Genomic DNA, 16,238 nt, shown 5'->3' with positions numbered 1-16,238 from the left:
AGAATATGAAAGTAAAGAAATACAGAAATCAAAACACTCTCCAACAAATGAGCCCAAGAACAATATTTACAATAATATTGACAATATTTTGATAATAAAATGTTATATATATGTATATACACATATCTTGGTTATGTATATCATCATGATCTAACTATGCCGAAGGACCAATACAAGACTTGTCACACAGTAGACAAATATTTTGTGAATATTTTCTTTATGTAATACAGGTCTTAGGAATTTAAAATTTAAGTAAAAGTGACAGCTCAGAAAGTTAATACAGACCCTAAAACAATTAGGAAGATTATCAGACTTAGAAGTCTGGTCTTAGTTGTAAAAAAAAAAAATCCAAGAATGCCAGATGCTGATGGCTCACACTTGTATCTCTAGCTATTCAGAACGCTATGATCTGAAGGTCATAGTCCAAAGCCAGCCTGGGCAAGAAAGTCCCTGAGACTCTTATTTCCACTTAACCACCAAAAAGCTGGAAGTAGAGCACTGGCTCAAGTGGAGGAGTACCAGCAACCATGAGAGAAAAAAAGAAAAAAGCAGCTCAGGGACAATCGCTAAGTCCCTAAGGTTAAACACAAAAACGTTTTCTGGTTGTTTTTTTTTTTTTTAAATCAAGGAATAAACATATTATCAAGAAACTGATTTTTCTGAGGAGACAAAATGTCTGATTTCATCAATCCAGCATCATTTGAAACACAATTTAATTTGAAACACATTTTTTGAGGGGTGGCATCGGGGTGGAACTTGAGTCTTCAGCTTGCTAGGCAAATGCCTGATGATGTGAGTCATACCCCCTGGCCTGAAACACAATTTAAGCTGCTCTTTTCACTTTTCATGATACTGTTTCTTTCACAGGTAGTAGGGTAAAGCAAAAGAAGCATGCTTAGAAAAACAAAAGACAAACATCAATCTTCTTTACTCAAATCTTAGTATTCTTACAATCCCTAAGTGTCACTGTAAAACAACACTGCTAGAACATATAATGGGATTACATAAATGTTATACCTTAAAAAAACAAACTTTGATCTATGTTTAGTATTTATATGTTACATGTTACTACAGAGTTCTAACCATAAGTTCATTAAAGGAGTGGTACACAGCTTGTTATGTTTTATTATTTATATCTTGTCCCAGTCCTTCTAGGTTATATACCAGCTGAGACAAAACATCTTGTGGATTCAAATGCTACACATAAAAAAACAAATATGAACAGCAACTAATACACAGGAAGATACAGAAAAAATTGTTGTATGTAGCATAATATATGGTATATTGACAGTCAGTTTCATAAGGGCTATACTGAAAATACCTAATTATGGTTAGCTTTATTTGACCATAAAATCATTCTTGTATAATGGAGCCCACACTAACATTTTTAGGTCAGAAGCCTCCTGCACAGGCTGGAGGCCCCTACCTACAGGCTAGAGGGAAATTTGCTTCTGCAAAGCACAGATCTAGAATGTTATAATTTGTCTTTAAAAAACTGCTTTTGAAAAACAATTTTCTTATAAATAATGGAAAATAAAAGGTTTATGTAACTACAATGCATCAATCTAAATGTTTACCCAGGGAGAATGTAAAGACCATTTCAATGCCATGCAGTTAATACAACAGGAAGGAAATGATGACATGACGATGTGTCAAAGACACATTGTTTAGTAATGCATGCTATTCTTGAATTCCAACTATTCTCCCAGTAAAAGGGGAAACTTCATGAGGTCATTGTCAAAATACATCCCTCTATGTACATAGAAACAAAAAATCTCTGAAACAATACCAAAAATAATTATGTGTTTGCTTATGGAAAGGAAAGCTTAGACCCAAAAGTACAAGAACTGAATCAATTTTTAACACATATTTTGTATTACCATTTTTAGCATGAGCATGGCCTACATTTTGAATGCTCAATTTATGAAGTCTTAAAGAAACTAAACAGCCCATTTCACTACCTTCTCCAAAAAAGAAATTGAAACTTATATTCTACTCATAGTATATTTTTTCTACACTTTAATAATGCTAAGACTTATTTAATGGCATTCACTTGAAATTTAATGTTTTCCCCAACTCCTTGTCTTTGTTTAGTCCTAAACCACACTCTTTTTTTTTTCCCCCTGGCCAGTCACAGGCTTGAGCTCAGGGCCTGAACACTGTCCTTGGACTTTCTCAAGGCTAGAGCCACTTGAGCCTCAGCACCACTTCCGGCTTTTTTCTGTGTATGTGGTACCAAGGAATCGAACCTGGGTCTTCATGAACGCTGGGCAAGCACTCTACCACCAGGCCAAACTCCCAGTCACACTTTTTTCTTTGAATCCTATGTATCAAGTAATCAAGAATCAGAATTAGAACATAGAGGATTTAGGGCTGAAACCGGACCAGTCAGAAAAGTCCAAGAAACTCTCATCTCCAATTAACCATCAAAAAGTTAAAAGGGAAGCTGAACTATTTTGCTCCAAATGCTAGCTTTGAGCAAAATGTTCAGAAACAGCATTCATATCCCAAGTTCAAGCCCAGGATCTCTGTCTATCTGTCTGTCTAAGCCTCTTTCTCTACACACACACATACACACACATACACATACACACACCCCAATTTAAAAAAAAGAGAGAAAGAAACCTAAAGTAACAAAACGAAACTGGGGCAGGGAAAAATGGAGGCTCAAACGTACAGTAGCTGTCTAATAAGCATCAGAATCTCAGTTCAAACTCTACTATCACAAAAAAAAATCAGAATTCAGTAAATAAATTTCAAAGACTAGTATAAAAGTATTATATTAAATTGCTTCTATAAAAGCAAAGCCAAAAAGTTTAATCCACTTTTTCCTCCTACAACCAAACAAACTGAAAACAACTGTATTTCAAATAATATAATGAATGCATATTAACTTGGAGGTGAGTCTCTTATGAATGAATAACCTAATTTCTATCTTGGATATGCAGGAAAAGAAGAACAAGACAAATAAAAACCATATGATCACTTCTAAATAATGCAGAAAACCAAATAATGACAGTATAAAAATCTGACTCACAACTATGGGTGAGAACGAGGCACAATTTCTCAGTATTGAGAAGGCCTTAAGGTTGCTTTGAAAAAAAGAAAAAGTAATGTCGTCTGAACAATAATGTCAACATTTAACAGTAAAGACAAGTCTTCTGGTAGGCTCATTGATCCTAATTCTTATATGGTCTTGTCTCTCCATCAATAAAAAAACCGTTTTAAATGACATAGAAATGGAACTTATATAATGGGAGACTATAAACACTTTGGTGGCTCATGAGAATATTGACTTAACATTTAAAGAAAAAAAGGAAGAAATGAGGAATAATTAGATAAGGTTTGATGAAAAAATGTATCTGGGGGACCAGGAGCATGACCTAGTAGTAGAGAGGGCTTGCCTAGCATGCAGGAAGCCCTGAATATAATTCCTCAGTACCACATACACAGAAAAAAGCCAGAAGTGGTGTTGTGTCTCAAGTGGTAGAGTGCTAGCCTTGAGAAAGCCCAAGAGCAGAGTGCAGGCCCTGAGTTCAAGCCAATAATAATAGTAGTAGTAGTAGTAGTAACGGTAATAATCATGTATCTAACAAAATTGAATTAATCACCAATTCAAAAATGTTTACCTAACCAATAAAGAGTTTAATTACTTCTTTCATTTTTTTATTAAACACCTAAAAAGTACTTAAACAAATTAGCATTTATCTACAAAATGTTATAAAAACAGAACTCTGCTAGACTTTTACGTAAAAATACAACTGATATAATCTTTCAAGTTTCAACAAACATATTTCCCAATAAGACATCTTCTAGAAGTCAAATCTTGGTAAAGAATATCAAATCTATTAAATGAAACCTGATCCGTATGTAGTTTTACATTATTTTACTCTATGAATTAATTGTAAGGTTTAAACATTAGATCATCTTTTACCCATTTGCAAACTTACAGTGTTGGTTGGATCTTCTTGTAGAATTCGATCATATAGCTGTACAGCATCATCATATCTAGTTCAAAAGAAATAGAAACTTTAAGAGTCATTACCTTAGAAATGTATCAATAAATAGTAAAGAAAAACTATACCAGCCAGAATTTAAGTGCATGTGTAATCCCTATCTCTTTTTTCACATCTTTAACAGTAAAAATCTAATATTTTAAAGAAACACATCATATATAAAATACATAAGGAAAAACTTACTTCAAAAGATATTGATACAATTTGGTCTAAATACAAAGATAATAACTAGCAATCAGGTTGGGGCATCAGAACCAGACATAGCAATAGCATTAGCATTACTAGACGGGAAATACAAATACCCACATATGTTCATAGCCCCAAGGGAAAATTTAAACAGGATGCAGAAACAGAAGTAATATTATAAACAAATAGACTATTTTAAAAGTATGTAAATATATATGTATGGATATATATATGTGTGTGTGTGTATATATACAGGTATATATGTGTATGTGTGTGTGTGTGTGTGCGTGTGTGTGTGCATATGTATATGTATTTCTGTAAGTTCAAGGAAATTGGCAATGCCCTTATTTAAAGAAATGAAGCCTAAGTGCTGTAAAAAAAAAAAAAGATGGAAAGAAAGAAAGAAAATTAAATAATTTATCTAGTTAAAAAATAGGAAGCTATGTATGGTAGTACATGTTTATAATCTTATCACTCAGAAAGGGAATAATACTGAGACTGTCTCAAAAAACAAACCAAAAAAAAATTCTGGAACCAGTATCTAAAACCAGTTTTACTTTAAAATATGATCTAATTTCATTAAGCCAGAGGTAGCAAATGAATTTCCATTTTTATGTCAAATCCTGATTTGTACTAAAAAACATTCTGTTAGTCTAGAGCTCAGCAGTAAGATTTTTAGCAATTACCGACATGCCATGGGTATAGAATAACCTAAATATAGGTTACATATTTGACATCTTTAAATGGAATCATTATTCACAAGATTTGGTTACCTTTCCATAGCTTCAAATCTCATGCCTGTTAATCGCTTGACCCTGTGACTGCCAGGAAACTGTCTTCTTAACTCCTGAAGACAAAACTGAAAATATAATTGGTTTAGAAAAAAGGAAAAGAAAAAAATTTAAAGAGCAGTAGTTATGTATCCAAAATGGGTAATGAAAAATGCTCTCATTTTTACTGCATCTCAAAGTATTTAGTTAGTTACCCTTTTTGTTTTCTGTGTATATGGTTTTGTTCCTCGGGGTGCTGAGATTTCAACCCAGAGCATTGTGGTAAGCGAGCACAAAGCCTCTGAGGTACTAACCCAAAGTTCCAAATGCAATTAGGAGAAGCAAGTGAAACTCATTATAGGAAACATGCACAGCAAGCCATACATAACTCAACTTCTTACATATAATTTACAAATTAAATTAAAATTGAATTAAATATAAGACAATATAATTCATTTAAAATAATTAATACCTACCAAAGCCAAATCATCCCGACCGTAGTCCAGAGCTGCAATCATTACTTGCTCATATATGATCCAAACTAAAGAGAAAAAAAACAGAATACAAAAATATCCCAAACAGAAATTAATCTGTCTAGTTTATGATATCTTAGAGAACATTATTAAAAACTGGTTTATTATTTCTGGAATTAAAGCAATGCATACAGTACAATAAAATACTTAATGTAATATAAAGTAAAAATCTCAACTTACTTAATACACTTAGCTATTCTAGCTAAGGTTTATAAAATATACTTCGGCCAGACACGCGGTGGCTATGTTAGCTTTAAAACAAAACTGTTTGGCAGCTTTATTACTACTAATTATAAATCTTTCTCAAAGCACCATTAAATTTCCTGAGTCAAGAAGGTCACAGGTAAGAGTGGCAATGGCTAGTAGAAAAAGGAAAAAAAAACTTGAAGATATATTAAAACAAAAAAATAAAGAGCTGTAAATAACACATGCCCAAATGTAATGCATTAATCAAGGAACTTACTATCATCTCCAAGTTTAGAGGCATAATCATTAATTAGTTCTTCTCCAACTTCTACAATTTGTTCACTATTCCGTGAATTTTCCTCTCTCCACTTTCTCATCTTATCTCGCATTTCTGAAAAAAATATTTGTTACTTATATGCATGTACACACATGTGATAAATGTCCAAAACATGGACAAAATAAAATCAGCTACTACATAGTGATACACTCAAACTAACATGTAAATATATAATACCAAAAATTGATAAAATAGAAAACCAAATATCAAGGGCAACAGATCCTTTATAAAACTAAAACAGCATCACAATTGATATTACAACTACTATTAAAACCAATAAAGGTGGATGCCTACTGCTTATGCTTATAATCCTATCTACTTAGGAGTCTAGGAGGCTGGGAGCTGAGGATCTGAGTTTAAAAGCAGCCAGTGTAACACCTCTGAGACTCTACCTCCAATTCACCCACAAAAGACTGAAGTGGAGCTGTGGCTCAAAGTAATAGAAAGCCAAATGTGAGCCAAAGGTAAGGGATGGCACACTGTCCTTGAGTTCAGTCCTACTATCCACACATGCACGCACGTGTGTGTGTGTGTGTGTGTGTGTGTGTGTGTGTGTGTGTGTGTAAAAAGCATCATAGTTTTGTTACAAAGATTCCCTATTTGTTTGGGGGGTTGTAAGGGAGAATGGTCATAGACCAATTCCAGAGCTTGACAAAAGCCAGGAATTATTTTCCCAGAAAAAAACATGAAATTAAGCTTATTCACTGACATAAAAATTTAATTTTATTTAATTTTTTTTGCCAGCCCTGGGCCTTGAACTCAGGGCCTGAGCACTGTCCTTGGTCTTTCTCAAGGCTAGAGCTCTATCACTTGAGCCATAGCACCACTTCCAACTTTTTTCTATGTTATGTGGTACCAGAGCACGCACTCTTCCACTAGGCCAAACTCCAGCCCCACATAAAAAATGCAATATAAAAGTTTCATAATCAGAGTATCTGGATCTCAATAGTGAGGTATTTGTCACAAACTACCTTAATTATAAAAGTGCTAAGCAAGGAAATAAACAGCAAAAAAAAATGATTAGAAGAAATTCTTTAAATTGTATTTAAAAATAAAGAATAACATGAATAATGTAAAATAGAGCCAAATACACATGGCCAAACAACAAACTCACAAGAACTGTTCATATTATATTCTAGAAGTTGTAAAGAGCAGTATTGCTATGGTTTAAATGTACCACTAAATGTTCAACCATGTTGAAAGGTGATTAGATCATGAGGCCTCTGTTGTAATGAATGATCAATGCTTTATAGTAGGAAGAGGCTATTTACTAAGGGAGGTTTAATTATCACAGGATTAGGTTCCTGATAGAAGCAGGAATTCAGCCCCCTTCCCTCTCCTGTACACATTCTTTTGTCCTAATTATGGATGACACAGCAAGGCAAACTTCACAATTATTACATTCAATCTTGGACTTCCCAGCCTGCAAAACCATAAGTCAAGCAAATTACTGTTCACTTAGCACATTCCTATAATTCTAGCTATTCAGGAGGCTGAGACCTGGAGGATAGCAGTTCAAAGCCAGAGAAGTGAGAAAAATCTGTGAGACTCCATTTCCAATTGACCAACAAGACTTGAGATTTACCTAAAGTGGTAGAGTGCCAGCACTGAGCAAAATGGCTAAGCAAACATCAGGCCCTGAGTTGAAATCCCAGTATCAAGAAACAAATAAAACAGTCTGAGCTGGGTACAAGTAGCTCACACCTGCAATCCTAGCTACTCAGGAAGCTGAGAACTGAATCTGAAGATAGAGGTTCGAAGCCAGCCTGAGCACGAAAGTCTACAAGACTCTTATCTTCAATTGACGGCCAGAAAACTGGAAGTGATGCTGTGGCTCAAGGGGTAAGAGTGGTAGCCTTGAGCTGAAGAGCTCAGGGATAGTGCCCAGAGTTCAAGCTCCACAATGACAAACAAACAAAAAAAAAACACAGCCTGGAGTATTCCATAATACAAATGGCTCAGGTTCAAATCTCAGTTCCACTACTTTTCAGAAATGTGATATTATCACTTTGCACTTCAGTGTTCTCATTTACAAATGATGTATCCTGTTTTTTTTTGTTTGTGTGTGTGTGTGTGTGTGTGTGTGTGTGTGTGTATGTTTGTGTGTATACAAATTGCCTGGTATATCTCCTCAAAAAAAATCTTATTTTCCCTCAGTTCCTTTCTTGTTTTTATGCAAATGATTTAGGTTAATTCTGTTTTGATTACTCAATTAACAGGGTTTGAAGCCATATAAATCAATGGCATATTCTAAAACAGCAAAGTACTATTTGTCTTGATCTAATTCCATCATTTTGGTTTCATTCTTCACTTGGCATTTGGGTCACAGAATTTAAATAAAGCTCAAGAAACTACAACCCAGGTTCAAATTCTACAGCTTCCTGTTTTTGTAGGTTTTACCAGAACCTACCTACCCTTGCTCATTTTGGAGATGTCTGTGGTTGTTTGAGGGCCAAGTTGAAACAAACTATACAGCACACAAAACTATCAATATTTAGTATTTGGTACTGTAAAAGAAAAAAAAAAAGCATGTGGGCATCTAGAACACTAAGCAGCAGACAAGGGCAAAGACCTACAGTTAAAGGCCTATGATTTAAATTCCAACATGGCCACCAGTCACTCATTAGCACAATCCTCCTGAACCTGTTAGCAGTATTAGTACTTCAGCTATAAAATACACAAGAACAGAACCCTTGCAAGTCTCTGGTGAAACTTGTTTGAAGCAAAACATGGACTTCTCGCATATTTGAAAGTAAAACAGTTTAGAGCTTTTTGTATTTTTAAGCTGATTTGGATTAGGAGGGGTTGCACTCACCAATTCATCATAGACTACTATTGTCTTTCATCTAATTTCATACATTTTTCCTCATTAGCTTAGTTCCTATGTTTAGGATTCCTAATATTAGATAATTTATATATATATGTATTTATATATATGATAGACATAAATATATACATGCTACATTCAATATATATGAAAAGTACATATATACTTTGTATATAAATATATAAATATGCTATATATATTTTGTATATGTTAATATTTATTAATGTATATAGCACCTCATGAAATGTAAAATGCTATAAAAAATTTTTTAACTACCTTTTCAGAAAATAACAATAGTTTCTGCAACACAATTTCATGGTGTTCATGAAGTATTTAAAGACTTTCTGGCACTCCTTCCTCAAATACCTTGTTCCATTTTGCTCTAAATTCCCCCAAAACACATATGCCTCAAAAACAAAGTAATTTTATTTAATAGAGTAAAAATGAGATGCTCATTGCTTACTTATTCATTTTATTAACTACTGTTTAAACCGTATGAGATAATCTACGGATCATCATCAAAATAGTGGCTATGATTATTGTACTTACTTCTTCCACGAGGACTAGGTATTAACTATGGAAAGACAAATGAGCTGTAAAAGATGAAAAAGCATGCCTGCTACTAGCTCTGATGACTCCTATGCTCCAAACTCCTTTCTCTACTCATATTTACTATAAATTCCGAGGTAACACAGATTCATTTACATGAACTAGCATACTTTTAAAAAGGAGTACTTACGATACAAAAAACTTTAAATTATTCATAATCCCACCTATTTGTCTAATCAGATTATGGAAGGATGACGAAAATAGTCAATGTGAAAAACCCACTTAATTTGAAAAAAAAAAAAAAAGTATAGCGAACTCCAGCAGAAATGGAGAAATGTTTTCCCCATATGATACAACACAATAATATGATATGAAATCAATTTAGTTATTTCTTTCAGCATTTGGGTGGAAATTAAGATGAGCAGAATGCATAACTCGTACTACATGGTGTCAATTATACACACAATCATGTGTGTGTATGTATAACTACATCTGAATATGAGTTACTTTTTAACAACTATTTTTCAGTGTGAAGTTTAGAATGTAGGAGAGAGGACACATTTTTAAAACCCCATTTGCAAGAACAGGTCTAGATCATAGAAGTAGAGCAGGAGTTATCTTATAAATGGAGGGAGGTAAAATGGTGGCATGTACCTTTCTAAGAAATACAGAAAGAATGAAGTAACAGTGGTAGTGCTGGAAGTACTAAGTAGAGGAGGACAAAGAGCTCAGTTTTGAGTTTTATTAAATGTGGAAAATCTAGAAGATGTGCCCTATATGAACTGAAAAATAAAAGATTTTCAGTTTAGAACTGAAATCTTAACATATGGTCCATGGAATTTAGGATACTGCCTATCTTACTTAGCATTGTAACTTCAAGAAGTGGAACAATGTCTAAGGTAATTGTACTCCACTATTTTCAATTAATATGGTACCAAACAGGCTAATATTTAAACTTGAATGTGGATGATATTGCCCACAGAAGAGAATCGCTCCTTGAATTTTTTTTAACGTGTAAGATCTTTACACATCTTCTCCCAGAAATACACACATGCACTCACATATATCAGCTTTCCACCCATGCTCATGGTGCTCATGAATTATTTAACCCTTATTCCTGCACCAATCAAAAATTTACTGATCTCAGGCTTACCAATTACTGAAAATATTTTAAGCAAATAGCTATGGGCAGGCACACCAACTCATACTTGTAATCCCAGTTACTTGGGTGGGGTAGCAGGTGGGAGCAGATCTTGAGAGGACTGAGGATCACGTCCAGCTCAGTGAAAAAGTCAACCAGTTATGACCAACCAATCATCAGGGCATGGTGGAAGAGAAGCACAGACCTGCCACCCTACCTATACAGGGGTTGGAAACAAGAGGTTTTCCAGATCAGCCTGGGTAAACTGGATTCTTTTCAAAAAAGATGTAAAGATAACGGCTCAACTGGCAGAGGACCCTGAGGGCAAACCCAACACAACAAAGAGAAGCTGGAAGAATATTGCTAAGAAACAAAGGAGATCTTTTCATAGAGGGTATGATCTACAATAACCAATGTATTACATGTACAAGACACAAACATTTTAACTGGCATGAGATTTTGTGATGTCAGAGGTAGGCCATGAAAATCATGCTACCAATGGGTAAATGCCCAGTAGTGGAATTGCTGGGTCATAGAGGTACAAGGACATATTAAATCAATGTTCATTGCAGCACTATTTACCATAGCAAAGATATGGAATCAACTCAGATGCCCCTCAGTTGATGACTGGATCAACAAGATGTGGTATTTATACACAATGAAATTCTATGCCTCCATCAGAAAGAATAACCACACCATTTGTAAGGAAATGGAAAGACTTAGAAAAAATCATACTAAGTAAAGTAAGCCAGACTCAAAGACTCAATGGTTTCCCTCATTTGTCATAATTAGTATAAACCTTAGACTCTCCTAGCAGAGGATTACAATAGCTCAAACCCTAGATACATAAGGCTATAGGATGAGGCCAAATTAATGGACCTCAGGACATGAAAGCAAGAGCTTAATTATAAGTGACTGTTATTCTTTATGTATTATGTTTTTCTCTCTTCTCTTGTGTTGCCCTTTGGTTAATCTCATATTGTTACAATATCCCATTTTGTTAACTGATATATTATATAGATGTTTACTTGTTTATTTGAAATAGAAGGGGAAAAATGAGGGGAGAGGGTGAGGAGAGGGAAATGAGGACAAAAACATAAGAAGGGATATCAATGTGTGAGAAGTAATGCACGCTCTATCTGGCGAATGTAACTGTAACCCCTCTATACATTGAAATAAAAAAAATTACAAAAAAAAAGAAAACCATGCTGTAGTTGCTTATGAGTGAATAAAAGGAGAAAGTAGTGCACACAAGTACTAACATTTTCTCAACCATTAATTTTTTCAAAAGGCATTGTGCTAGACATCTTAATCCTGTCTAACCACATATTCTCAAGAAATTTGACTAGTTTTGATTATTAGTCTAAATTCTCTTTTCCACCTCTAGATGAATAAAGCCTTTACACAACAGATGCTCTTAACTGGCTGAACAAATAAGTTATATATTTTATCTTTAGGTTTATAAATAGTTGTTTTATAAATAGGTGATAAATTTCCATTCAAAAGGATTGAACTTATCAATTCAGGATGCTATTCAATGGAATTCCATTGACTTGCACAACTCTCACACTGTTCCTTCCCAAACTAAATCAAACACTGAGTCCTACTGGGTGAAAGACAACCTAAGTCCACTCTGAAGTCAAGCAAGGACAGGGAGAGAAGGGCAACACCGGTGAGCTCCTGTCCCAGAGCTTTCCCTTTCTAAAATTCTGTTATTTTAAGTCTCTAAATTATAAGCCTAGAATGTCTTTTCTTAAAATTCCATTACAATAGGGTTTTAGTTTTAGAAAGTTCTAAACCTTCATTTCATAACTGAGCAAACTTTACTCATTAGTTGAGATGACTAAGTTTACCTACAATACTGAAATGATTCTAACACTAGAAAAACCATTTATAAATACAACCCTTCTCCAACAGTTTGTGTTTATTATTAATACCATTAACGACTTGGTCAGTAATCACTGAGTTTCTCCCATATGTCGAGTAGTAGTGATGTAAGAGAAAAAGTACCTTTCATTCTAAGAAACTTAGAAGAATCAGTAAGTGCTACCATAGTTTGGGAATGTACAATCCAGGAGTAGCTTAGTCTGATTTTGACTTCAGGGTAGATTTCTTGGTGGAAAGTTAAGGGGTAGTAGGGATGTGTGGTTAAGGTGGGATCTCTTCAATATATGATGGGGGGAGCTCATAGGGCTTAAACTCAGCCTGGGTGTTGTCCCTGGGCTCTTCAGCTCAAAGCTACTGCCCTACCCTTCAGCCAAGACCCACTTCCCGTTTTTTCTAGAGGTTAATTGGAGATAAGAGTCTCAGGTCCTTTTGTGCCCAGCTGGCTTTGAACCTTGATCCTTAGATCTCAGCCTCCTGAGTAGCTCAATATATGACCTTTTACGGTAATTCTGATAAATGAAAAAGGTAATGGGAGATGGAGTAAGTTGGCTGAAAGTCAAGTACACTTTTGGTAGAAATGAATGTACAGAGCTCTAAGTCAAAAAAAAGGTGCATGACAATTGAAGGAATTCCATAAAGACTAGCTCCAGATAAAGCTATAATAATAATTTTAATAATGCAATCTTGGGACCAGGAGTATGGCCTGGTGGTAGAGTGCTTGCCTAGCATGCTCAAAGCCCTGGGTTTGATACTTTGGTACCACATACACAGAAGCTGGAAGTGGTGCAATGGCTGTAAGGTGCTAACCTTGAGAAGGCCCAAGGACAGTCCCAGGCCCTGAGTTGAAGCCCCAGGACCAGCAAAAAACAAACAAACAAACAAAACTAATTTTTAACAGTTTACTTAATTTGTGATTTTTGTTGTTGTTGTTCTTCAACCAACTTGTGAAGTATTTTTTTTTTCTTTTTGTTCATGGGGCTTGAATTCCAGGTGTAGGAGCTGTCCATGAGCTCTTCACTTCAAGGCTAGCACTCTTACCACTTGCCTCTTCCAGTTGTCTCCTGGTTAAACGGAGATAAGAGACTAAGGACTTGGGCCACTGGTAGAGTGCTCGCCTAGCATGCATGAAGACAGAAGTGGTGCTGTGGCTCAAATGGTAGAGTTCTAGCCTTGAGAAAGTCCAAGAACTGCCCAGGCAATGAGTTCAAGCCCTAGGACTGGCAAAAAAAAAAAAAAGTCTCAGGACTCTGGTGCCCCAGCTGGCTTTTAACAGTGATCCTCAGACACCGGCCTTCTGAGTAGCTAGGAATACAGGCATGAGACACCACACCAGGACAAGAGATGGGTTTTGTTTTGTTTTTTTCCAAACCTAATTATACTCTTTCTCTTTATAATGCCCACAGGGTTAGGGCCAAATTACTTCATTAAATCACATCATTGAAATTATCCAATCCCTCAAATTGCATACAAGCTACAAAATCTAATACCACTTTTGATTTACCTAAAATATTCCTTTAACAATTATGCATCTATCTATTGTCCAACAGAAGGGATATTTTGAAACTATATATTAGATTTTTTTCTCCATTGGACTGTTAAGTCTTTGAGGGTAGAGATTCTGTCTTACTTAAATTGATATGTATATTTAAAAATATGAATATAGGCTCAACCTTGTAATCCTATCTACCCAGGAGGTGGAGGATCTCCATTCAAAGGAAGTGTAAATAAATAAATCCAAGCAATGCTTATCAGCAGAAGGCCTAATGTGGTAGTGTGGCTTCAACTGTAGAGTTCCAGCTTTGAGGAAGAAAGAACTGGAGGACCTGAGTTCAAGCCTCAGTGCAATAAGGCACGTGCACGCGCGCACACACGCGCACACACTCAATACTTAAATATAATGAATTTTCCCCCATACAAGTAGAAACAGTTCAGTGTGCTACAGGACACAATGCCAGTATATTTCCAAACTGTTTACCTATATTTTTTTTCTTTTCCCTTACATTTTGCAACTTTATAATACTTGAGAGATTCATTCACAAACCAACAGAAAAAAAAAATCCCATTTTGTTTGGCATTCACTAGACAAAATAGCTGCTGAAATATACTAAGTACTACTAAAAGTATACTCAACGTTTCGTGACATGTATGTGTGTGTTTAATTGAAGATAAGACTCTCATAGAGTTTCCTTCCCAAGGCTGGCCTTGAATGTCGATCCTCAGATCTCAGCCTCCAGAGTAACAAGGATTACAAGGAAGCGCCCCTGGAGCCCCACTCCACTAATTTTTTTTTTTAATGATGCAATTTTACATTTATTAAACTACAGTTCAAAGCAAGTGTTAGTGGTCTTCCACTAACATTTGATACATATCTGGGTCAGTCCTTACAGAACTGGGTCAAAGACAACCTACGTCCACTTGAAGTCAAGCAAGGACAGGGAGAGAAGGGCATCACGCGTGAGCTCCTGTCCCTGGGGTGGCCAGGTTACGTTTCGCCTTCAGAAATCACTTGCAGAGTTCAACACAAAGCTGTGCTGTGAACACAGGCGTACTTTATGGGGCTACGGGGCGGGGAACCCAAAGAACAGCAATCAGACGCGCAGCCGAGAAGAGAGCAGGGCGGACAGTGCACGCAGGGTGGTCGGACCCGTCCCCACACCGACACACCCGGCCTGCACCTACCCGCAACCCCTCCCCGCGCATCACCGGCAGCCCAGGCTCGGCGTCTCCCCGCGGCATGCCCGCCCACCGCGGGGAGAGGGGGCTGACAGCGCCCGCCCCACGTCCCTCCGGCCATCCCCCCCCCCACGCGGGAAGCAGCCCGGGCTGCCGGGCAGGCGGGGAGGCAGGCGGCGGGGACTGCCGCCGCCCGCGGCCTGGGCCGGGAAAGGAGCCAGCCTCCACCCCAGGCCGGCCAGTCCAGTGACAACTCGGGTGCCGAACGCAGACGACAGCCCGGCGGGGACACCCAGCTCTCCGAGGGAGGGGGAGGGACTTCCGCACATTTCTCAAGGCCTAGGGTCGCTCTACGCCCGCCCCGCTTCAAAAATAAACGAATAAATTACCTTCCCAGGTGACATCGTAAAGCTCTGAGACCTTCGCCATCTTCCTACAACCTAGAGGCAGGAAGGGTGAGCGAGGAGTCGGGGAGGGGCGGGGATGGAGGCGGGGAGACGCCGTCACGTGACCCACGATTCCGCGGAGGCGGATTTACGAAGTCTTTGCCTATTGGTTGACAGAGCTGTAGGGGTGTATCTGTCACGCACGTGCACGCAGCTCTAGGGCGGGGCTTAGGGAGGAAGTAGGTGGAGCTAGCGGGATCCGGGGCGGCGCCGGGAGTCTCCGAGCGTCGTGGCTGCGGGGCATCTGAACCGCTTTGGGGTGAGGTGGCTTGTTTCTCTCTTTTTCTCTTTCTTCCCCTGCCTCCCTCCCCAGACTGTGGTTTCTGAACGAACGCTCCAGCTTCACGTGTTCCTCCTCCCCGCCTTCAGGCTGCGGTCGGCGCTGGGTCCTCAGGGCCCTCAGCCGGCCGCGCCATTCTGCCCTGCTTCGGCCACCCCGCCTTTGGTGCCTGACTTGTCCCCAACGTCCTGCTTCCATGGTAGGATTCGCCGCCTACGGCGTTACCGAGGAGGGAGTGGGCCGGAAAGGCCTCGAAGGCTTCCTCCCGTCCCTGGGGGACGGGGTGTGGGGACTGAGTTGGCCTAGGCGCTTTACCTTCCAAGCAGCCTTCTGCTCAGGCCCGTCCTGCCCAGAATTACATCCGTGGTCTGGACACTCCCGAAGACCAACCCAAGTGCAAGTGCCTC

The 16,238-nt window shown here is 37.8% G+C and overlaps 1 protein-coding gene across 1 annotated transcript in view; it reads right to left on the bottom strand.

Annotated features, from left to right (window-relative positions):
• The window catches only part of Emc2 (ER membrane protein complex subunit 2), a 32,533-nt gene extending 16,937 nt beyond the window's left edge, over positions 1-15,596 (bottom strand). Inside the window, exons 1-5 of the mRNA XM_090339267.1 lie at positions 15,495-15,596; positions 5,969-6,082; positions 5,449-5,513; positions 4,976-5,061; positions 3,951-4,008 (exon numbers count right to left, since the gene is read on the bottom strand). Coding sequence (XP_090195393.1) covers positions 3,951-4,008; positions 4,976-5,061; positions 5,449-5,513; positions 5,969-6,082; positions 15,495-15,534 — 363 coding nt within the window. The 5' untranslated portion in view covers positions 15,535-15,596. The remainder of the gene's footprint in view (positions 1-3,950; positions 4,009-4,975; positions 5,062-5,448; positions 5,514-5,968; positions 6,083-15,494) is intronic.
• Positions 15,597-16,238: the final 642 nt, after the last annotated feature.

The sequence above is a fragment of the Megascapheus bottae genome, chromosome 9, assembly GCF_031878675.1.
Source record: "Megascapheus bottae isolate mThoBot1 chromosome 9, mThoBot2.hap1, whole genome shotgun sequence".
NCBI lineage: Eukaryota > Metazoa > Chordata > Mammalia > Rodentia > Geomyidae > Megascapheus > Megascapheus bottae.
This window is presented reverse-complemented; position numbering and strand designations above follow the sequence as displayed.